Raw genomic sequence first — 24,092 nt, 5'->3', positions numbered from 1 at the left:
GACAGAGCACGAGCTGGGGAGGGACACAGAGAGAGGGAGACACAGAATCGGAAGCAGGCTCCAGGCTCTGAGCTGTCAGCGTAGGGTTCGAACCCATGAACTGCAAGATCATGACCTGAGCCGAAGTTGGACACTCAACCGACTGAACCACCCAGGTGCCCTGAGGTTTTTTTTTTTTAATAAAAAATTCTCTTCTTTAATGCATCTAACTTTTATCTCATTCATTAACATGTAATTTACTATTTAGGGGCAGTTATATACTAGTGATGTAGTAAAGCAAAAGACATTTTTTAATCACTAAGCACTTTATGGTCACAAAAAGTAAAAAAAAATAATCTCATGACATATATATGATCAACTAAAGGTTTTCAAGTTTAAAAGAGGAAATAACTTTGGGAATGGAATTATTAGCTCAAAGAGAAAAAGGAGTGAAACAAAATGTACTTACTGAAAAGTTTGTTCATGTATAAGTGGTTGATGGTGAGTATATTTAGATTGTTAGATACATTGTAAAGTGATAGGTTTATTAAAGTGTCAGTACTTAAAATGGTAGTAAGTGCATTCTTTGCAATCACTTACATTACAGTTTGAAATAGTCTTGATGTCAGCTTTGAAATGTAGGTGAGATACATATTTTCAAAAGTTTTTTAGCTGGTAGGAATGCAAAAATGTTCGAAAGTCACCCGTTTATAAAACACATGGTCTTCCTCCACCTCTTTAATTATCCTCTTTTCTAGCCTCAGTCAAGTTAGACCAACCAAAAGGTGACATGGTAATTAGATCACACGGGTGCTTAGTCCCTTTAAGAATCACCTTCACCAAGTTTCCTTTAAATTTTATATTCTTGGCTTTTATGGAAGGCCACTGAAAAAGAGAAAGCATTTGAAATTTGCTTAGTTTTGTTGTGATGTTAGTGTCTCTAATTTTTTTTTCTAGATTTAATACTAGGACAGCTTTGTTTCCCTTATTAATTGGTATACTTCCTTCTCTCTGACCTGATATCTATATAATTTAATGTTTCTCTTTTCACCCGGGATCCTAAAAATTTCAGATCCACTTTTGATGCTCAGCTCTAGTATTGATCACTATTAATCTTTTCAAAAGGAAATTTGTTTTCTCCCTGTCGCTGATTTTTTAAAAATTAATTTTTATTGTGTGTTCTTTCTGAATGTACAAAGATCCTTTTCAGAGATACTTATTGGAAAGGGATGAAGTAAACATTTTTTTAAAAATTAAAAAGATTTGTTTTTGTGTTCTTCCAGCACCTAAGAGGAAAGAATAGTCTCAAAAATTATTTGAGTTATTTGAGTATTTCCACCCTAATATACACATTATTATAAAATACATTAAATTTTGGTTTGAGGGTTAGCCTGTATACTGAGATTAATCAAGGTTGGAAACTTTTTCTAATAATTAGAATGTGTGTTTGCAAGTTTAATTTTGTGACATAAGAAACTTCTGCTTTACTTTTTCGTATGCTGAAAGGGAAGATTACAATTATAAGAGTAGCCTTAATCTTGTCCCATTAAAAAAAAGTGTTTGCTTGGGGCACCTGGGTGGCTCAGTCTGTTAAGTGTCTGACTCTTGATGTCCACTCATGTCTTGATCCCAGGTTCGTGGGATTGAGCCGCGTGTCCTGCTCGCGTTGAGCATGGAGCCTGCTTGGATTCTCTGTTTGTCTGTCTCTCTGTCTCAAAACCAAAACCAAAACCAGTGTTTGCTTTATAATTCTTAAGTTTATGGCAGATTGGTAGTTATTTAGAAGGATTCAGACACACAGCTGGGCATAAACAGTGACTCTTTGGCACTCTTCAGGTGAGAGTGGTAATAAAATTTACTGTTTTTGTGACAGTTTCTGGGAAAACCAGTTAGTCCAGTTTTTCAGATTACATGCTACTGTTTTGGAATACAAAATTCATTAGTGAAAAATTCTGTCTTCTGAGCTTTCAAGCCAGGTAAAAGGAGAAAACATAATAAAAACCAAAGTAAGATCAAGAGAAAAGTAATACAGCATACTCTTGAAAAATCTCTTGCTCCCAGTGAGGAATGCACTACCTCATCAGTCAATGGGAATTGTGTATTTTGAATATTTGTAGCCAGCTTTTTCTTCTAATTTTTACTTATTACACCAAAAACATGTTAATGAAAAAAAAAACAGCAACCTTCCCATTGTAGAACCAATAGTTTTATATGTTTCATGCTTCCTTCCAGTCTTTGTGGATTCAGGATTCATTTAGAAATAGTCCCTGCTGTCTCTAGTCATCCTTTGTAACAAGGGGAATCTTAAGAGGCTCCACTGTTTGTGCATACAAACAGTTGCAACGTATTTCTGTGTCCATTGATGCCATCTTGTTTTAATACCAGCTGAGCACATCGTTCTTTATTAAAGAATGGAAACATTAAAAACCAAACAGGGTATTGTTTAGTGATCTATACTAATTATAACTAGTGACAGGAAAAGTTCTCCGTGAGCTTCTTTAGGATAAAATATTGACTATTTCATAGTTTGGGTGGCTTCACTTATGGCCTCAGAATGCTCTAGATGTCATAAATCAGAGGTGTCCAAACCTTCTGTGCATCACAGAATTACTAGGAGAGCTTTTAAAAATATACCTTCCTAGGCTTCACACTTTTAAAGATGGCATCCTAAGTGGTAATTTTGCAGCCTGTCAGTCAAATTTGCTCACTTTTAAATCAAAGTTTTTGAAAATATATCTACAAAGATAAGAAAGCTAAATACCTAAGGAATAGTCTTATTTAAGATGAGTATGTCTTGGGGCGCCTGGCTGGCTCGGTTGGAAGAGCAGGTGATTCTTCGTCTTGGGGTTGTGGGTTAGAGCCCCAAGTTGGGTGTAGAGATTGTTTAAAAAAAAAAAAAAAACTAAATAAAAAAGAAGACTATATCTCCTAAAGGTAAGCACATACATTGGGGGAAAATTGAATAAGATAAAGGAATGACAAGTACATACAGAGAAGAAGGGGTGGAGGGAACGAAGGTGGAGAGGGTGGTGATGGAGACATATTTAGTAGTGGGTCCAAATCCTGTAATTGTGATAATTGTCACTTTATTTTGATGCTTACCTTTCTAGGCCTTGATAACATTCCTTAAGCAGAGTTCACAAACCTCAACACTTATAGGCCTCAGACAGGTAATGCAAATATGAGTTGTTGAAGAATTTTGCTAAAGGAGATCCTTGACACCTCTTGTGAGCAGCTATACTAATTAATTATGGCCTCTTGTGGCCAAATCAAGTCTGGTATTTCTAGATCTTTGAGTTTTAAAGAGAAGTAGAATCTGGGTTTTATGTGATATCTCCATATTTGCAGATGTTGGCTCACTTATTAGACACTAAAAACTGAACGAAATACATTTATGGGTTAAACTTCATCCTCCTGCAACCAATTTGCAAATCTTTGTTTTAGAGTAATCATTCTGCAAGTGCTTCCTGGAGCAGTCAGCATCACCTGAGACCTTAATAGAAATGCAAATTCCCAGGGCCTACCTCAGATCTCTACTGAATCAGACTCTCTAGGAGTGAGGCCCAGGAATCTGTGTTTTAATGAACCCTCTGTGTGGTTCTGATGTGTGGTGAAGTTTGAGAACCAGTGTTTTGGAGTCTGGAAGTTGATAACACAATTTTTATCTGGGGATAGTTGTAAAGACAGAAGTTCATTGAATATCCTGCAGATTTATCAAGTATATTTCTATATAAAAAATATCAGGTATGTTGTCTTCAGATACAGATGGCCTTTTATATGTGTTTTTTGCCAGAATCAGAACCCACAATGATTAAATCACATTTTGTTCTTTTTGTCCCTCCCCACCTTCCTTGTCCCTGTATACCCCATGGTTAGAGCCTTGCAAATGAACTTAAAAGGAGCTCTGTGCCACGTTTTGACTTCACTAGAACACATCTTAGATTTTATTTACTGATTGATTAAAAGTAGGGGGATGGGTTAAATAGGTGATGGGGATCAAGGAATGCCCTTGTGAATTGAGCACCAGCTATTGTATGGAAGTGAATTGCTGTATTTTACACCTGAAACTAATATTACACTGTATGTTAATTAACTAGAATTTGAATAAAAACATAAAGTAATGGATAATGAATTAATAAAAAAGAATTCAAATTATATTTATATGTAATATTTATTAACAAAAACATGCTTATATTCACAGGGTAAACCAGACTTGAATACAACATTGCCAATTAGACAAACTGCATCAATTTTCAAACAACCAGTTACCAAAGTCACAAATCATCCTAGTAATAAAGTGAAGTCAGACCCACAACGAATGAACGAGCAGCCACGTCAGGTAAGGATCTACTTGGTTCTCCAATCTTACTTGTCAGACAATTCTGGTATTTTTACCAGACATAGTTCAAGTAAACCGGTTAAAATGGAAAATATTTGGAAAGAAAATTGTTTTATGTTCCTAGGCTATTACATGAATGCTGGAGAATAAGTCTAATAATATTTAGGTTAAATGTTTTAAGAAAAAAGTTAATTAAAAATGAATCTAAATTAATATTATGGACTACATTTTTGTGTTTTTGTGTGGTAATGTACATCAGATTTGCTTTTGCTAATCTTAGTTTAGATTATCTTTCCAGGGATAATATTTCCTAGGAGGCTGAAGCATGCAGTTTGTGTTGCTTAGTTTAAAAATATTTTCAATTTTATAGAAACTACTTTTCTGATTTCTTATTATATGACAGCCATCCCTCCCCTTTTGAAAAACAATTAAATAAACTTTGTCAATACGGTATATTGTCCTGTGACTTCCATTTTTGCAGAAATTCAGTTTAATAAATTTCTCTTTCTTTATGGCTTCAAACTGTATGGCACCAGAATCTGTTCTTAGGAAAAAAGTATTATCTGAAAGGCCTCCCTGCTGTTTAATAATGCCATATAGCCAGGGGAGGGAGACTTGATAAAATGCTTACCTTTCCAAGTAACCTTGCTTATTCATTCCCTAATTGTGGTCAAAAAGTTTAGGTACTTCGGGAATTTTTAGTAGCAATTGGGGTGAGGGAGTGGAGGGAGAAACATCTGTGCATATTTTTTCTCTCCTTTCTCTGCCTCCTCCCACTTACAGATTAGAAATGCTGATTTACCTACGACGATTATCTTTTGCTCTCATATTCCCCGTTTAGATGCCTCACTCCACCTTTTCATTTGAATTTTGTTTTTCACTAGTCCCTCAAGTGTCTCATCTCCAGACTTCATAAAGGATTGGGCCAAAACTTTCAGACAGTTGCTCTAGAAGAAACTACCTAAAGAAATTCAGTTCCCACATCCTCTGTAGTGTTTTTTCCTCTTCAGGTGAGCCAGGAAAACAGAAGATATTTGGAGCCACATTGGATCAGCATCTTGCTATAGATGTCTCAAGATTTGAAGTTCTAAACTTGCTTTACTGTTGGTCCCCAAGAGATTCAACAGGGGCCATGTAAGTGTATCACATCCAATATAAAAGATGCGTACCTGCATGTGCCTTTAGGCTCTTGTCACCACTTAGGTTTTCTTTGGGCCATTCAGCATTCTGTGCCAGGCTTTTCCCTTCTGTTTTACTACTGCACCCAGTGAGAGTCACCACACCGCTGGTAGTGTTAGTATACTCATTACAACAGGGAAGGAATTCTGCCATTCTGAACTTTGCCCACCTTGATAAAGCCATTCCCCGATTATGTTCTTTCTTAGATACTGTCTAAAGTCTTGAACATCTTGTCCTTTGGCATTTTGGTGATTTTTAAATCATTTCCTTGTAAAGATTTTTATCAATTGAAATTTTTCAAAGTTTATATGTGGGTAAGACAGTTTGCTTCAAAAAGCTCGAAAGATAAAGAAAGTGGAATAACTATTAATAATAGTTTCATATTGGAAATTTGAGTTACCTTATTGAGAATAGGTAGTAGATGGATTTTATCCTCATCTTTTCTTTGCCAAGTCATTCTCAATATAGTCTCTAAACCCAAATATTTTAAAGATCAATTGAGTAGCAAATTACGATTATTTAAACAGTAATTCTTTTCTGTACCTAACTTCAGTCACAGATTTTAACAACTGTAGTAATTGTATTTACTGGGTGTTTACCTGGCTGTAGGGGACACTGGTAACAGAGATTTTTAAAGCTGAAATAATCAGGTTAGTTGCTCCTTATTCACTGATACATTGAGTAGTTTTACATTTTCCTCTTTTATTAAAGTTTCTGAGATTGTTCTCAAATGAAAAGAATATAACAAAAAAGCTAAATCCCACCTCCTTCCCCTGCCCCCACCCCCAAATCTTATATCATTTTCAACTCAGATCTTTTGAGGATTTTATCTTCCTTTTTGCTTGCATAGACGAGAAGTATTAAAATTATTTAGGAGGTTACTTCCTCAAAAGTTTGAACTGTTTCTTACTTTATCCTCACATCACCTGGTGGTTTTTGCTGGGTGTTTTTGATTATACCAAGACATTAGTTGTCTTTCCCCCGGCTTTATCTTCAACATAAGAATTGAGGGAATATTTGACTACTGTCTCACTAATGGGATTTCAAAATAAAGGACAGGGCGTTGGGCAACTATAGGAAAATAGAGACAACTTCTATATTATTGTTTGAGAAATCATAATCTGTCATTCTGACTATTTCATTTTAGATTCAGGCTTTTTAGTAAAGGAAAGATGTTGATTTAAGTTATATTTTGGTGTATATATGTCAGATATGTGCTAATCAACTATTGTTGAGGAGGTAGTTGACAAAAAAAATAAAACATATAGGCAAAAATAATTCTTCCACTGTGCTTTCACACAGCCTGGTTGAACTAGATCGGCAGTATGAATTGCCACATATTCCATTTGGAGAACTTCTTTTGATCATTCAGTAAATAAACTAGACAGAGTGGTTTCTGTTTTTGAGATAGATATAAATGTTTTTGTTTCTTAACCGTGTCGCAGTCTTTTAATAAAGTATTCAATCTAGTGGTATTGTAATACTTAGAGACCTAGGACTGGGATTGGATTTTTGGATCTTAACTAGGTTCTCCGTTGGATAATTTGAAGTGATTAGTTTACATGTGATGCAATCACAGAAATGAATAATTCTGTCTTACGTGGCAAACATCCTATGCCTGCATCTTTGTGTGGCTGTCTGATTTGATTTCTGTAAAATATATGAATTATAAATTTCTAGTGTATTGATTCCTTGAAAATACCTAAGCTTTAAAATTGCAAATTAGGGTATGTAAGCAAAAATGCATTAAATGGAATTCAGCAATAATATCTGCCTATAATTAAAACCTAGTTATGATAGGGTAAGTAGACATTTATATATATATATATACACACACACACACACACACACACACACACACACACACTATCAGCATATTTGATAAGTGCTTGTCTTTCCCTTAGATTAAACAGAAATCTGGAGTGGGGTGGGGAAACTCGACCAACTATAAGACTATTATCCCAAATAGTAAGATCATTGAAATGTTCTTATTTGGTCATATATATAAAACACCTCCAAAAATCTTTTTAATATGACATAATTATGATTTTGCTGTTAAGGCTGTCTTTCCTAGCTTTCTCCCCTCAGTATATGAAGAACTCACATTTCTGTTTCCTTCTCATTTCTTTGATCCTGTCATCTTTGATATTTTCTGGTCTCTCACCTTTTCTTTTATCCTCAACTCAAAGAAACTTCATTTTTGAGCCATTACTTCTTCCTTTTAATTATTATATTATAGGATGCTCATAGGCTGGAGGTGTTTTTGATAGTCTTTGAATATTAATTACATTTCTTCACTTTTTTTTAACCAAAAAATAAATATTTAAGAATTAGCAAAAAAGTGGATTTAAATGTTCTATTTGATCCTAGATTTTTTCCTTTTATTTGCTAATTCTTCTTTCAAAAGATATGAAATTTTCTTTTACTCCCTTCTAGAAGTCAGCCTTTTTTTTTTTTTTTTAGAATGCTTTTTTCCCAGCTTTATTGAGATATAATTGACACACAACATTGTCTAAGCTTAAGGTCTACAACGTGATGATTTGATACACATATACATTGCAAAATGATAACCACAATAAGGTTAGTTAACACATCCATCACTTCACATAATTGCCATTTTTGTTGTGGTGGTGGTGGTGGTGGTGGTGAGAACATTTAAGATCTTTCTTAGCAACTTTCAAGAATACAATACAGTATTGTTAACTATAGTCACCATGCTGTGTATTAGGTCCCCAGAACTTACTCCTCTTATAACTGGAAGTTCATACCCTTTGACCAACACCTGCCCATTCACCCCCACACCTGGCCACCACCAATCTACTCTTTGTTTCTAATAGTTGAGCTTTTTTAGATTCTACATATAAGTAAGATCATATATGTCTTTCTCTGCCTGGCTTACTTCACTTAGTATAATGCCCTTGAGGTTCATCCATATTGTCAGAAATGGCAGGATTTCCTTCTTTTTTATGGCTGATAATATTTCTTTATCCATTCACCCATTGATAGACACTTAGATTGTTTCCATGTCTTGGCTATTGTGAATAATATTGCAGTGAACATGGGAATACAGATATCTCTTCAAGACAGTAATTTCATTTCCTTTGGATATATACTAAGAAGTGGGATTGCTGGATCAAATGAGAGTTGTATTTTTAATTTTTTGAGAAACTTCCATACTGTTTTCCATAGTAGCTATGCCAGTTTACATTCCCAGCAGTATACAAGTGTTCTCTTTCCTCCACATCTTTGGTAACATTTAATATCTCTTGGCTCTTTGATAGTAACCAAGAATGGATATTTTAAAATATGTTAGAAGAAACTTTTAAGATGAAGTTAAATTTCAAAAACATATACACTTTAAAGACATTGTGTATGAAAAGTTTGTAAAATATTTCAGTGTTTAGTTACCATAACCTAGGAAATTACTCTTCATTCTAGACATTCTAAGAGCATTTACTTTTTCGTAACCTTGAAGGGTTATTTCTAGTATAGACTTGTTTTAGTTTTTTTATGATTGAGAAATAGAGAAGCTAAAGCACAGAGTTCCGTGGAGGATGTTATATTCCTTTTCTCTAGACAAAAAAATCAGCTTCCTGGGCAGAGGAAGTGGATGACGTGTTGTCCTGAAATACTTAAAAGCATTATTCTGGGTGGTGTAGGAGGAGAGGTGCCGTAGACAAAGGATCAAATAAATAGTACAGACATATGCTATAGGTGTTCCAGAAGGTGATTTTACTGTGGCTAGGGTGGTTGGGGAAATCTTTAGAAGAGATACAGGACATATGCCGGATGTTGCAGATTGAGTGGGATTTAGAAAAGCAGATGGGAGGGCGAGGACATTCCAACTAGGGAGAGTAGTGTTAGCAAAGCTATTGTAGTGGGAATGGGCAGGGAATGAAAAGACAAGTTGTTTGCAGATCAGGGTTTTCATGGGAAGTAGTGGAAGCTGAAAATGTTGTAGCGCATTTCCTTAAGTGCCAATCTTTACAAATTTTAAAAATGTTATAATTTCCTATATTTATAAGAGAAAGATATTTGGGATAGACAAAAAAAATTCTCATCATTCCTTTTTTGTAATTCAATTACAGTATTTTAGTATTTTATATGTATATATATATTTTAATTTTTTTTAATGTTTATTTTTGAAAGAAACAGAGTGTGAGCGAGGGAGGGACAGAGCAAGGGAGACACAGAATTCGAAGCTGGCTCCAGGTTCTGAGCTATCTGCACACAGCCCGACACAGGGCTCAAACCCATGAACCACAGGATCATGACCTGAGCTGAAGTTGACACTCAACCGACTGAGCCACCCAGGCGCCCCAGCATTTTTTATATTTTTTCAATCTTTTAATGCATCTTTTGATGATGTATATGGGTATATATATACATATATATATATATATGTATATGTATATATGCGTGTGTATATATACACACGCATGTATATGTACATATATACACACACACAAAACACACACACATGCTTAATATTTATACATACCATTATATACAATTTTAGCCATGTTTTATATAGTTTATGTGCTATAACTTTATAATTTATATTATTCCAACAACTGTGTATTATGCTAGCATATGATTTACTTAATCATTTTCATATTGTTATTTTTATTTTTCACTATTGTAGGTAGTACTCCAGTGAGTATCTTTATATAGATAAGATCCTTCCTATATCTTACATTGTTTCATCAGACTAGATTCCCAGAAATACAATTAGTATGAATGTCTGTGAGTTTTGACTCACATTGGCAAGTTGATTGCCAAAAGGTTGCACCAATTTAAAAGTCTGCGGACGGGGCGCCTGAGTGGCTCAGTCAGTTAAGCGTCCGACTTCAGCTCAGGTCACGATCTCACGTTCTGTGAGTTCGAGCCCCGCGTCGGGCTCTGGGCTGATGGCTCAGAGCCTGGAGCCTGCTTCCGGTTCTGTGTCTCCCTCTCTCTCTGCCTCTCCCCCGTTCATGCTCTGTCTCTCTCTGTGTCAAAAATAAATAAACGTTAAAAAAAAAAAAATTAAAAAAATAAATAAATAAAAGTTTGTGGACAAGTTATGTGCATTCCAGTTTTAGCTTTTCTTCATTGTCACTGTATTATCAGTGCTTTCTCTTGTTGGTAGCTCAGTGTATAAAAATGGTATTTCATTTTAAATTTTCACTTATTTGGATACTTCTGAAGTTGAACAAACTAGAGCATTTGTGTTTAACTTTGCAAATGAGAAATGTTTAGAGGATTTTGAACAAGGGAGTAGCTTTTTTTTTTTTTTTTTTACCCCTCTGAACTGAATGTGAGCATATCTCCTTGTGGCCTAAAGCTAATGCCAGCGTCTGTACACCCCAGACACATTCCCCCTACCTTCTCAGACATCTCACTCGATGGATTATGTCATACGTATGTTTCACTGTCAACTTCTCTCACGAAACTGGCTTCTTCCCAAAAGCTTTTAAATATACACAGATCTTCCCCATTTTAAAAAGGTATTCATTTTACTCTGTGTCCCTTTTGCAATTTGTTTTCTCTTTTCCTTTTACAGTACAACTTCTTGGAATTGTGTGTATTTAATATCTACCTTACCTCTTAGTTTTGGTATCTCTGAAACACGACTTTTGTTCCCACTGCCCCGTGGATGTCTGTTATCAAGACTGCTGATGATCGCCATTAAATTGGATGGACAAATTTCCACCCTTAGATTGCAGTACTTAACCTGTTCTAGCTAGGCACTGTGACTACCCTGCCTTCTGAAATACTCTTTTATTCTGTAATGCTCTACTCTCTTGGTTTTCCTCCCTTTTTGTTTTTTCTTATTCCCCTTCTTAGGTTCCTTTTTCTCATTCCCCTTCTTAGGTTCCTTTTTCTCTACCCATCTTCCCAGGGAAAACTGTGCATTCTTCTTTGTATGTAAAGCCTGTGCAGATGATTTCATTCATTCTCATGGCTTCTGTTATCTGTATGTTAATGATTTCCAAATCTACGTCTTCATTCTGAGCTCCAGTTGTTTGTATCTCTCCATCTACTAACATTATTTGCTTGCAAGTCTTACCAGCACTTGTGATTCATCTTGTGTAATCTCCTTCATCATCCTATTTAACGGGTCCTTTCTTTTCTTTTCTTTTTTTTTTTTAATTTTTATTTATTTTTGAGACAGAGAAAGAGCTTGAATGGGGGAGGGTCAGAGAGAGGGAGACACAGAATCTGAAGGAGACTTCAGGCTCCGAGCTGTCAGCACAGAGCCCGACGCGGGGCTTGAACTCACGGACTGTAAGATCATGACCTGAAACGAAGTCGGATGCTTAACCGACCGAGCCACCCAGGCACCTCCGGCCCTTTCTTGTATGTGCTTTGTTTATCTTAGTGAAAGTACCACTGTCCACTCAGCTGCCTAAGCCAGAACCTGAGCATCATCCTAGACTCTTCCCATCGTTTACCCTAAACCTCTGATTAGCCGACAAGTCCAATTGACTCTGTCTCCTGAATATTCACTTGCTCCATCCCTGTACCAGGTAAATGTCATTTCGTCTCATCTCTTTGCTGCTTATTCTCTTCAATTTATTCTTCATATTGCATCCAGAAACTCCACCTGACACGAAGATCTGATAGTGTTACTCTTCCCAAAAGCTTTCAATGATTCCTATAAGGTTTTAGGAAAAAAACCCCTAAGTATGATGTACAAAGTCAAAACACCTAACATGACTTACAAAGTCCTTCATGATTTGGCTTTTGCTTATCTTTTTGGCTTCACTTTCTTTTCTTGTTCTACATGTGAATCACATGAAAGTTTTTGCAGATTTTTGAACATGCTATTGATTCACTCCACTTCATGGCCGCCTCCTGCCCCTGCATCCCCTGGTCATATTTCATCCTGCTTTCTTTCCTACATTTAATTATCTGTATTCTACTCCTCCCTCAAGTGTGAACTTAGATATCACTTTACCTGTTCCGAAAACCTCTAACTGATCAAGTCTGGGTTTAGAGATCCTCCTTAGTATCTCTCCCTTCTCCTTTTCTGATCTGACTGTATTAGTTACTCATCACCTTATCCACAATATCTCCATTATGTCAGTGTTTAATATGCATTTGTTGACTCAATGAATTAATTAGTGAATTTTTTTAAATTAAAAAATCTTTAATTGAGCCTTCAACCTGTGCCAGGCCCTTACCCAAGTAGTAGGGATACTTCAGTGAACAAAATAACAGCCCCTGATCTCATGGATCTTCCCTTCTACTGTAATAGGAAGAGAGACAGACAAATATGTACATAATGTACCATGGTATGATAAGTGCAGTGAAAAAAAACACATAATATATGGTCTTCAAAAGCAGAGAAGTATGGAGGAGAACATTCTAGACAGAGGTCTTAATTTGGTTATTGTATGTAATATAAAGAATGACTTAAGGCTAGGAGAACACCAAGAAGCTACAGGAAATTAGGGCACAAATGATAAGATCTGCTTCATGCTGGTCATAAAGTAATGGATGAAATTTGTTGACTGTTCAGCGGTGCTTATGAGAAGAGTCTCAGAGGGGCGCCTGGGTGGCTCAGTTGGTTGGGCATCTACTTGGGCTCAGGTCGTGATCTCACTGTTTGTGGGTTTGAGCCCCGCGTCGGGCTCTGTGCTGACGACTCGGAGCCTGGAGCCTGCTTCAGATTCTGTGTGTCTGTCTGTCTGTCTCTCTCTCTCTCTGCCCCTCCCCAACTTGCGCGCGCGCTCGCTCTCTCTCTCTCTCTCTCTCTCTTTCAAAAGTAAAATAAAAAATTTTAAAAAAAGTCTCAGAATTTAGGTAACTGGGAGAATATTGTCACTGACAGGAATATGGAAATAATTGAGGCGGGTAGCTCATGGTGGTAGATGAGTACCTAGTTCTCTCTCTCTGCTCTCGTGTTCCCAACATAGCGTATCATGTTTTTAGTTAAATAGGTCAAATAGTCAGGGTTTACATTATTATGACTGGAAATATTCATGGGTAGGGCAGATAATGCCCAGTCATCATCCGAACGCTTTCATAATTTGTTGTTGTTAATCTTAAGAATTGTATGCTAGGTTTCTTTATAGTTCATTGTCTCTAATGCATCAGTACTTCTGCCACATGCCCATCAATCATATTTTTCTTATGCTGAAATCCATGGCATTCCTTGCTGTGTTTTTCCTGAGTCCCCTCTACCCCACTTGGGCTGAATTTGTTCTCTGGTCCTGCCATGTAGCTGCAGCTCCGGAGATTTCCTTTGCTGCACTTCTGCGTTGGAATTTTCTGGATTTCTGTCTTCCTCTGTCTTAATATATACCTTCTGCTGTAACTAATCCTCCAGTACCTTTCTCATAAAATATAGTGGGAGGTAAAGGTTTTGGGAATCTGCACGTTAGAAATAACTTTATTCTGCTTGGATGCAGTCTGGTTTGACCCAACATCATTGACTGAAAAGTCCATTATTTTTCATTGCTCTGCATTGTCGAAATGCAAATGTGTAAAAGTCTTATGAAAGTTTTTGGACTCCCAGTTCTATTTTTGGTCTGTGTACATGTGAGTCAATTTCTACACTCAGTTCTTTTTCATTGGTCTGTCTTTTCTTTTCCAGTACCTCACTGTCGTCATTATTATAGTTTCATAAGAATTCTTGATACTTGGTCGTATGCATTTCCAGCTTTGTTAGTCTTGGTTCAGGATTATCTTGGTTAGTTTTGGCTCATTGCATTTCTACATACGTTTTAGACTTACCTTGTCCAGTCTTTTTTTTTTTTTTAACGTGTATCTATTTTTGAGAGACAGGGTACCAGCAGGGGAAGGGCAGAGAGAGAGGGAGACGCAGAATCCTAAGCAGTCTCCGGGCTCCGAGCTGTCAGCACAGAGCCCGGCATGGGACTCGAACTCACAAATTGTGAGATCATGACCTGAGCCGAAGTCGGATGCTTAACCGACTGAGCTCCCCAGGTGCCCCAGATCTTACATATTTTTAAATGATTTCTAGATATTTGGAGTATTTTGATACTACTCTAAGTGATTATGTTAATTTCTTTAATTTTCTAGTTGTCTGTTGCTAATATGTAGAAATAAGCTGATTTTGCACATTGTACTGATTTATCTTTCTAAATTCACTTATTAAGTAATCAACGAGTCTCTTCAACTTTATACATGAAGAAACATGGTCATCTGCAAATGAGAGTTTTATTTATTCCCTGCTGACCCTTAAACATTTGTTTGTTTGTTTGTTTGTTTTTTGTCTTATTTCACTGGCTAGGACTTCCAATATGATCTTGAATAAGAGTGATAACACGTATCCCTGTCTCATTGTGTTACCAGGGAATGTTTTTAATGTTTCTCCATTAAGTATACTTGCTGTAGGGTTGTTTTTGGTAAATACCCTTTGTCAGATTAAGGAAATTCACTTCTATTCCTAGTTTACTGAGGCTATCTTTCATAAATGGGTATTGAATTTTATCAAATTCTTTTCTCTATCTAGTTAAGTGCTGAAATGGTTTTTATTCTTTTCTGTTAATATCATGAATTATAGTAATTAGTTTATGTGGTGGATTGCATTGGTTGAGGTTTTTTGAATGTTACACAAGCCTTGAATTTCTGGATTAAGCTAAATATGGTCATGATGTACTATCATTGTTATTGCTGTTTAGATTTGTTGTTACGTGGGTTAGAATTTTTTGCATTTATATTCATTAGAGAGATTGGCTTGTGTTTTCTCATAATTTTCTTTTCAGTCTTCAGTATCAAGGTTTTGCTGGCTTTATAAAATAAGCTGGGAGGTGATCCTTCTTTTAACCTTCCCTGGAAGAGTTTGTATAAAATTGGTACTTTTCTTTGTATGTTTGGAAGAATTAATTGTGAGGCATCTCAGCCTTTTTTTTTTTTTAAATAGGAAAGCTTGAAATTACAGATTCAATTTATTTGATAGGTACATGGATAAATATTCACATTTTCATTTCTTCTTGTATCAGTTTTGAGAATATGTTTTTCTAGGAATTTGTGCATTTCATAATTTTCACATTTGGTAGTCTAAGACTTCATAAAATTTTGACAAGCATTACATGCCCACCTTGTGTAAGTTCGATAGCACTCCTGACAAAATTTGGACAAGTGGCTACAGCAGATGTACCACACCTGCATCCCCCTCAACTCTGAGTTTTGCTATTTGCTTAGTTTTTCCAGCCTCTTGAGCCCAAATTGTTATCTTTTACACAGCCACACGAGTCGAGCTTTTCCTTGATTTACATAGTAATTTTCTGGTCATGGTCTTACCCTTTCTTCCTGGGCCACTCTCACAAAATAAGAAGGTAGCTTGGATTTGGCTTTTGATGTTTGCAGGCCATGGTATTTAAGTTAAGTTGTTTTTGCTGACCAGAACTAGACAACTCAGATATCATATGGGGTTGATTTGAAATAGAGCATTTTATAAATTGGCCAGTGAATTCCTTCTGGGCAGGAAACATCATTCCTCTGTATAGCCCTAACCCAGTGTCTTGCATATTTAGCTTTTCATGAGTCAGTGAATATAAAGTGCACATTTTCTGGGTTTTGCTTTAGTCTACAAATACATGACAAGGTCCTTTGTTCTTTGATTAGAGTTAGCAAAAGCCTTAGAAAAGTGAATCAAATATTCATTGAATTTATGAAATCCTAACATTAGAAAATGAAAAATTCAATAAATATTTTATATTTTCAAAGAATTTACTCATGTATCATAAGTGTTTTGATGACCTTCTGAGATGGTTAAGACTGTTACTGGTAATTCTATTTTACTAGCGAAAATACATCCAAAGAGGTTAAGTGACTTGCCTAAGACAGCACATCTGTTTAATAGTTGAGTCAGGACTAAAACATTCAACTCTCAAACCAGTGTCTTTCTGTTACCATGTACTCCTACTTAGCCACAAATTCATCCCTAAAACATTTTAGTGCCAACTCTGTGTCTAACATCATGCTCTTGATAGAGAGAAAGATTCTGCAGATTAACACTCTTTAAAATGGTGAGATGTTGAAGGTCATTTTTTTGGTTCTTCTATTTTACAAAATATTAGCACTTTGGTCCTCGGACATTTTACTTATTTATTTATTTTTAATGTTTATTTACTTTTGAGAGAGAGAGAGAGACAGCGCAAGTGGGAGAGGGGCGGAGAGAGAGGGAGACACAGAATCCAGAATCCGAAGAAGGCTCCAGGCTCTCAGATGCAAACTCACAAACCATGAGATCATGCCCTGAGCCGAAGTCAGAGACTTAACAGACCGAGCCACCTAGGTGCCACTTGTCCTCAGACACTTTACAAGGTGTATCTATCACATTTATGTACTTTAAAGATTTGTTTTTGTTAGGAAAAAAATGCTCATAGTCTTATTTATTTGACTATTACCATTAGAAATTTTAATTTGTTGCTTAATAGTAATAGAAAATACAGAAATGTAAAGAGAACCATCATAAAAGGCAGAGTTTCGTAAGTCTTCTGCAGCAAGTGATTCAACAGTGAAGCAGGGTAAAAGAGGCTTGAATTAGGAATTGGATTTGGTAATTACAAGGCTACTGACCTTGGGCAGGTCAGTGTTAACATAAAAATAGGAGTAGAGTCTAGAAGGAAGAGAATGGATGGAAGGTGGAGAAATCAGAGGGAAGGTTTCCCTCCTAGTAGAAAGAGGAAGTTGGAGCTGGTCTGAGGGAGAAGTGTGCACAAGGACATTTTTAGGTTATCAGTGTTGGAGTGTATCTGTCTCTTCAGAAGAAGCCCAAGGAGAGGAAGAGGGAAAATGGGAAATGGGGGAGGAGAAGTTGGGCAAATTGATGGGGCAAGGTCAGGAGAAGGCAGAAGGTAAGACCAAGAGCCCTGTGTAGGGATAATCTTAGAAAGGTAGCAGGGTGCTTATTCCTCTGAGACAGGAGAAAAGTCAAGGAAGGTAAATGGCCCAGAGGGGATCTACTGTGGAAGGGCCCTTAAGCTTGGCACAGTCTGTTACAGCTTCTCGGCATGGGAACTAACGTTCAGCTTGTGGTATATGTTTAAAATACACAATGAGAAATAGGAGGTTCAGATATATGGGAGTTTTAGTTGAACTTTGCTTAGTTTCATTATTGAAATTTCAGTGTGTTTCTATATAATCAATTTGTTTATTTTTTTAGTGGAGATATAATTTCAAAAGTTAAGGGAGGATGCATTTTGAAACAGTATGTGAGGGCTAAAATCAGTTATAAGTTTTTGTGTGGCTCATTGTGGGGAGATGGCTGTTAGTTTAGAATTGCCCAGGCCCTACCTATAGCTACCCATAAAGATCTTACGGAAATTAACATGGTCAAGATCAACCTTTCATTCTGTTTTGTTGCTTTATCTATACTTGAATACCTAAAATCATACTGAACAGAGATGTGTCTTTCTCTGTAGTCAGTGGCAGAGTTGCACGTGCATATGGTTTCTCATCCTTTGGTAATAGCAGAGAACTCCTTCTAAAATCTGTACGGACAGACTCTATCTAACTTATGAGTTGGGATGTAAAGTGTCATGTTTCGGTTGTTTGGAACTCTAACCTCGTCCAGCAGAAATCATATATTCTAAATGGTTCTAACATCCCAGACCAGCCTATAAAGACCATTTAATCTTAGGTATGTCTGAATTATTAAAAATAATCACTGTTTATAACCATGTTTCTATCTTGAAGAGCCTTAAATTTCACCTCTTAAGAAAGGTTTCTCCCACTTCTGCTTTATCTTACTCACACCCTCATCTGGCAGTGACGAAAGAAGCACCAGGCTCTAGGCCATGTAGGGTGGTTCTTACAAGGTCCAGGAGTGAGAAGCTGGGACTCTTGGAAGTTGAGAAAGGAGCTGACTGCAGTCATAGCATGTGCCACTGGAGGGCTCTTCTTTCTGTGCAGCTAGGAGGTTTGGGCCCCTCGCATTGTAAGCCTCCCACCCTGCCCTCCTTGTCTTTGTCTGGACTAGAGGTTCTCAACCAGATCCGGTTTTGTACGTCTCCCCTCCCCCCCCCCCCCCCAGCCTCCCCACCTCCCCACCTCCCCACCTCCCCACCTCCCTGTACTCAGGGAAATTTGGCAATGTGTAGAGACACCTTTGGTTGTCACAGCTGGGGTGGTGCTGCTGGTATATAGCAGATATAGGCCAGGGATGCTGTTGAACATCCACAACAAAGAATTATCCAACCCAAAATGTTAATACGGCCAAGACTGAGACACTACTTTAAACCATTGTTCCTGCTTCAAGTCCCCCCCGCCCCCCCCCGCCCCCCCCTTTCTCTTCTTGCTTAATGGCAGGACAGAAATGTAGTCTGGGTTCCCTGATTCTCTCCTACCTTCTATTCTTGAAATAAGCTCAGAGACCTTTTGAGGTTTTTCTAAGGGCTTTAGTATCATCACAACATGGAAATAGATGGAGTAAAAATAACAAGAAAATTACAGTTTCAGGAAATCTTGATTAAAAGCTACCCATGTTATTTGCTGGACTTTAAATAGAACAAAATTGTGATCCTTCTTGAGGCTCTGTCCGTTCTTCCCCAATGTGGTTTCTTCCCTGCCTGGGCTTCCCTCCTTCTTCACTCCTACTGCTCAACTGGGAGGAGCCTTGGCAGTGATCCTTTCATGGTCCTCCAAATGAGGAGTGGCGGGAGGGATGAAAGATCCTTGGGTTATTTTAACAAGGGGCTAAGGGAAGGCTCTTTCGTACGGCATGGGTCTAGCCTCGTTGCTATCGTGAAATTCTTAATACTTTTTGAACAAGGGACCTCAGAGTTTCATTTTGTACTGGGTCCTGCAAATAATGTGGCTGGTCCTGCTCACCAGAGCTCTCCCAACCAGCTTTGGTCTAAGTGAGAGGCAGTCTGGCTTGGATGAGAAGAGGAAAAGGAGGAGTTGTAAGATTTTTGTGGCAAGAAAACCCCAGCTGAAACTCTGGGAGGGAAGGGCAGATTCATGTGCATGTGCTCAGTGTTCATGTATGAATACTCACCTTTCAGAGTCGATTAATTTCTGATCTGTTTATGTTTGTTAATTGTAATAAGATGACCAACTGCTTACTGAATGCCACTGTATGTATGATCAGTGTGCTGAAAGACTTGTGGGAAAAATGTGGGAAAATGATACTTGCTCTGTACTAGCACGTTCAGGTGTTTGTGAAACCTCCTCATTTAGTTTCTATAACCCTTTGAGATTGTTTTTTATTGTCCTTTTCCATAAAGTTGGAAACTGATACTGAGACAGGTTGAGTGGTTTAACTTTGGAAAGCTAGTAAATGACAAAGCAAGGGTTTGAACACAAGCCCGCTGACATTCACTCTGCTACTCAGAAGTTAAATCTTCTGCCCTCTGACTTGACTGTCAAGTTGTCAAGTTGATGTTATGAGTATAAATAGAAGGTCAATTTCTTTTTGTCAGTGAATTTTTTATGAACACGACACAGACACATCAGTGTTTTTCAAATTAAATACAATGGTGGATGAAAATAATAGTGGTATATTTGATCTACATGCTTTTCAATGTTTCATGAGAAATAGATATTAATATAATGAACCTAAAACAGTGTTCTTATAGAAAAAATTCAAAAGCCTTCTGTTATGTATGCTTATAGTAAATCACACCCTCTCTCCTGTTTTATGAAATACCTGTTACCACTCTATTGTTAGTGGGATTTACCTGAAAATGTTTTCTTGGAGTAGGGGTTCTCAGACTTTAATTTCTATTTACCAAATAAAAATTTGATATTCAATGGGGTTGATACTTGCAATTAATTCTAAGAAAGCTCATTTTCAGAGAATATAATATCAATTCTTTGGTTTTTATCATATAAGCTACACTGAATTATGATTTGATATCTTCTTAAAATTCTATGCTGGCTTTAATCTAAATCAGTACAAGTGTGGGCCTCTTAATTCTGCATGAGGAGGGGGCAGGCATCAGCACAGATTGCCTGCAATTGACGACTTACCCAGTATGACTTAATAGGCAGATGAACTAAGAGCAACTTGATAACGTCTCTTCATATGTATTGAACTTTTGTCAGCCTTTGATTTCATGAATGGAAGGGTCTGAGGCCTGTTACCTTATGATCTAACACAGAGCCAAATATGGAAATGCTCTTCCAGAGCTTTTATTGTTAAGATCAGGGCTGTTTAATCACCCTGACTTGAGTTTCAATTCCAACTGCACCACTGACTAGTTACATAACCTTTGGTAAGTGACTGTACATGGGACTAATAATGTCTTCTTCAAAATGCTGTAGGAAAGATTCATAGGATTTCTGCACATAAAGCACTGAGCGCAGTGCCAGGCCTGTGGAAAGGGCTTGGTGGATAAGTGGTAGTTGTCCTCTTTCTCCTCCTCTTATTCCACCAAGAGAATATGACTGGGCACCAAAAGAACTTTAGGTCAGCCCTTTCCCTATTTACACCTGAACAATTTGGTATACTCTTAAATATACGTTGACACATGTCTTCCTACAATGGAAAAGAGGAAGGCAAATATCTTTCTCCAGTCCTCTGCAAGAACAGAATAGAATAATATATTTTTTACTTTCTGGTATAATCAGGAATAAAACTCGGAGATCTTGGTGGTCAGTATACACCAGCGTTATGTTTGTACCACCATTCTTTCAACATAGACCAAACCAGCTTTTCTCAAACTGAGATCCCTGGACCTGCATCAAAATCACCTAAGACACTTGTAAAAGAAAGAAAGAGAGAAAGAGAGAGAGAGAAAGAAAGGAAAGAGAGGAGAGAGAAAGAAAGAAAGAAAGAGAAAGGAAAGAGAGGAGAAAGAAAGAAAGAAAGAAAGAAAGAAAGAAAGAAAGAAAGAAAGAAAGAAAGAGAAAGAAAGAAAACCAAGCAAGCCCTATAACCCCAGACCTACTGAACAGAATCTTTAGGGCTGAGACCTTGGAATATAGATTTAAAACAAGCCACTCTGGTTATTCTTCTGTATAAGAACATTTAGAAATAGTGACCTATACTCCCTGTCTCACCGCCTTGCCTTTGCTTAAGTGATTCCTTGTTTGGAGTAGTCTTTCCTCCTGTGTAGAATTCTTACACATTTTTTTTTTTTTTTTTTTTTTTTTTAAATCAAGAGCTACCTCTTTCTAAAAGCCTTCCTGGATTCTCCCAAATTGAAGTTCATTTCGTATCTTCTTTGTTGCGGGTATCACAGTCTATCTTGTAGAGTTTTGCTCGTTTCCCAACAAGCAGTAAGCTCCTGGAGGGCAGTGATTACCAGTTATCCTAATAACTATCCTCAGTACCTGACAAAATACTTTGTGTATAATGGGCACTAAAAGAATATTTGTTGAATCTGGAGAGATCCTCTAATTACTTTTTCCGGTAAACCGTGTTGTTCTGACTTCCCCAGAAGAGCACAGATTCCTTCATGGTACACATGATCAAGTTCAGGGTGATAGAGGACAGTACTAATAAACATGACTAGCCTGAGTTCCTACTGCATCAGAATAGGGATGGTGTGTTTGTGTGTGGTTGTGGGGAGCTGCTTTGCTATCCCAGTTTCTTCCTCATCCTCTCTTTTGGATATCCTCTGTAAGGCCAGTTGAACAAATTTCCCAAAGTCCCAGTTAAATCCACAGCAGTTAAGAGAAGAAAATGCTGCAGTTGTATTCTGGGTTGGTTTACTTTCAGAAAACAGATTTGATCATCTCACTAAAGAAACAGCTTTCATAACACGATCCTGTTTGTCCCCTGGGACTCCAAGATAGAATTACATGCATCTTCATGTGAGGAACAAAGCTGTGGATGTGAACTCCATTTTCCGCGGAGGGAGTTCCTCCAAAGCTGCACTGCCCCTGTCGCTGACATTTTAGACACTTTTGTGGTTTTACATGACTTTTAACCCCCAGCCTCACTTCTCCATCGGCTAGTCTACTGGATCAGGCATTGCCCAGACTGTTGGCCATATGACATCATGCACACATGGGCTCTCTCCAGTTTTCTTATATGCTGGAGGGTGATAAAGAAAAGGTGTTAGAGGCACCTGGAGGGTCTAAGTAGTGGGGACTTAGAAAGGGATATAATAACTGAGGGTGATAGCACGTTTTGGGAGTTTCTCCAAATATTAAATCACTGCTCCTTAAAAGTATTACATTGATTATTTGGCCTCAGGCAACAAGGTTACACTGAGAATATCATTGATTTGGCAGGTGAAATCAGATTTTCAGTGGGTAGGTTAGGATTCATGAAAGCAATAGTGCTTATGAAGGTGTGGTGGAAGAGACGGGATCGCTGTCACAGAGGGAGACTCCTTACACATTTAAGGAGACTCATCATTTCAGTGTTTTTGCCTTTAGCCTTCTAATAGCTGGAGAAGTAATAAGAACTCCAGATGGCCACAATTTGTCACCTAATGAAAACATAGAATTCATAAATGAGCAGATCAGAAAATTTTAAAGTTAGGCAGAGGAAGATTTCTCTGTTCGCTGTACCTCTCCACAGCATATGCAGGGTTATAAAATGACCAGAGAGAAAGAGAATAGGTCGTTGAATTTGGTGACAGGAGCTGACTGCCTCCAAGAGCAAATTTGGTGAAAATTCATGGGGAATGGGATGGGGGTAGTCAAGTGGAAATGGGGGATGGAGGTAGTACGTATCAGTCATTCCTTGAGGAACTGGCTTGAAAAGTAAAGAAAATGGTAATTCTAGCAGCTGGATAAAAACAGAGGGTACAATTCCAGTACCCAAAGAATTCCCTTGTGCTGACCCTTTGTAGTCAGACCCTCCCTCCACCCCTAATCCCTGGCAACCTCCCTATAGGTTTTTTTTTCTCAGAATGTCCTATAAATTGAATCACACAGCATGTAAATAACTAGCTTCTTTCACTTAGCATGATGCCTATGTCATTTTAAGAAATATTTTCAAATGTAAAGAAGTTCCCAACCCTAAAACAAACAAACAAAACAGGTAGGGGCCTGAGAAAATTAATGTAGGGAACATGAGTTAGGAACATAAAGATTTGTAAGTTTTTTTATTTCTGAGACAGAGAGAGACAGAGCATGAGTGGGGGAGGGGCACAGAGAGAGGGAGACACAGAATCCGAAGCAGGCTCCAGGCTCCGAGCTGTCAGCACAGAGCCTGATGCGGGGCTCGAACCCACAAACTGCGATATCATGACCTGAGCCGAAGTCGGTTGCTCAACCAATTGAGCCACCTAGGTGCCCCAGGAACATACGGATTTGTAAACAGACATTTATCTCATGAAGACTGTTTCAGTTCTCTCAAAAATTAGGTGAGCTGATAGTGTTGAATGAGTGGTGGAAAGGATGGAGCGCAGGGCAGTGGTGACCTACACCCAGTGTATGTTTTGTTTTATCAAACCAGCCTTTTTTTCCTTCTCCCATATCCCCCACCTCCTCTGGGGAGCGCGAGTGGGGGCAGAAATACAGTCACCTACACACATCCACCTACGTAAATCCACGTGCCTCCGTTTTCATGGCATAAGCATTTCATTTATACAGAGGTCATCGGTGCATATCATATTCAACTTCAGACTTAGTTGAGGGCTGTGAGATGGCATGTGGTGATACCAGGACTTGTAATCCAGATCCATACACTTCGTTTCTCAGTCCAAGGTTTATTTTGCAAGACTTTCCTTTC

The 24,092-nt window shown here is 37.7% G+C and overlaps 1 protein-coding gene across 1 annotated transcript in view; it reads left to right on the top strand.

Moving 5' to 3' along the window:
- MBD2 (methyl-CpG binding domain protein 2) overlaps positions 1-24,092 on the top strand; it is a 65,234-nt gene that overhangs the window by 28,290 nt on the left and 12,852 nt on the right. Inside the window, exon 3 of the mRNA XM_053205694.1 lies at positions 4,181-4,318. Coding sequence (XP_053061669.1) covers positions 4,181-4,318 — 138 coding nt within the window. The remainder of the gene's footprint in view (positions 1-4,180; positions 4,319-24,092) is intronic.

Source organism: Acinonyx jubatus, chromosome D3 (genome assembly GCF_027475565.1).
Source record: "Acinonyx jubatus isolate Ajub_Pintada_27869175 chromosome D3, VMU_Ajub_asm_v1.0, whole genome shotgun sequence".
Lineage (NCBI taxonomy): Eukaryota > Metazoa > Chordata > Mammalia > Carnivora > Felidae > Acinonyx > Acinonyx jubatus.
The sequence above is the reverse complement of the archived record's forward strand: the minus strand, read 5'-3'. Positions and strand labels throughout refer to the sequence as shown.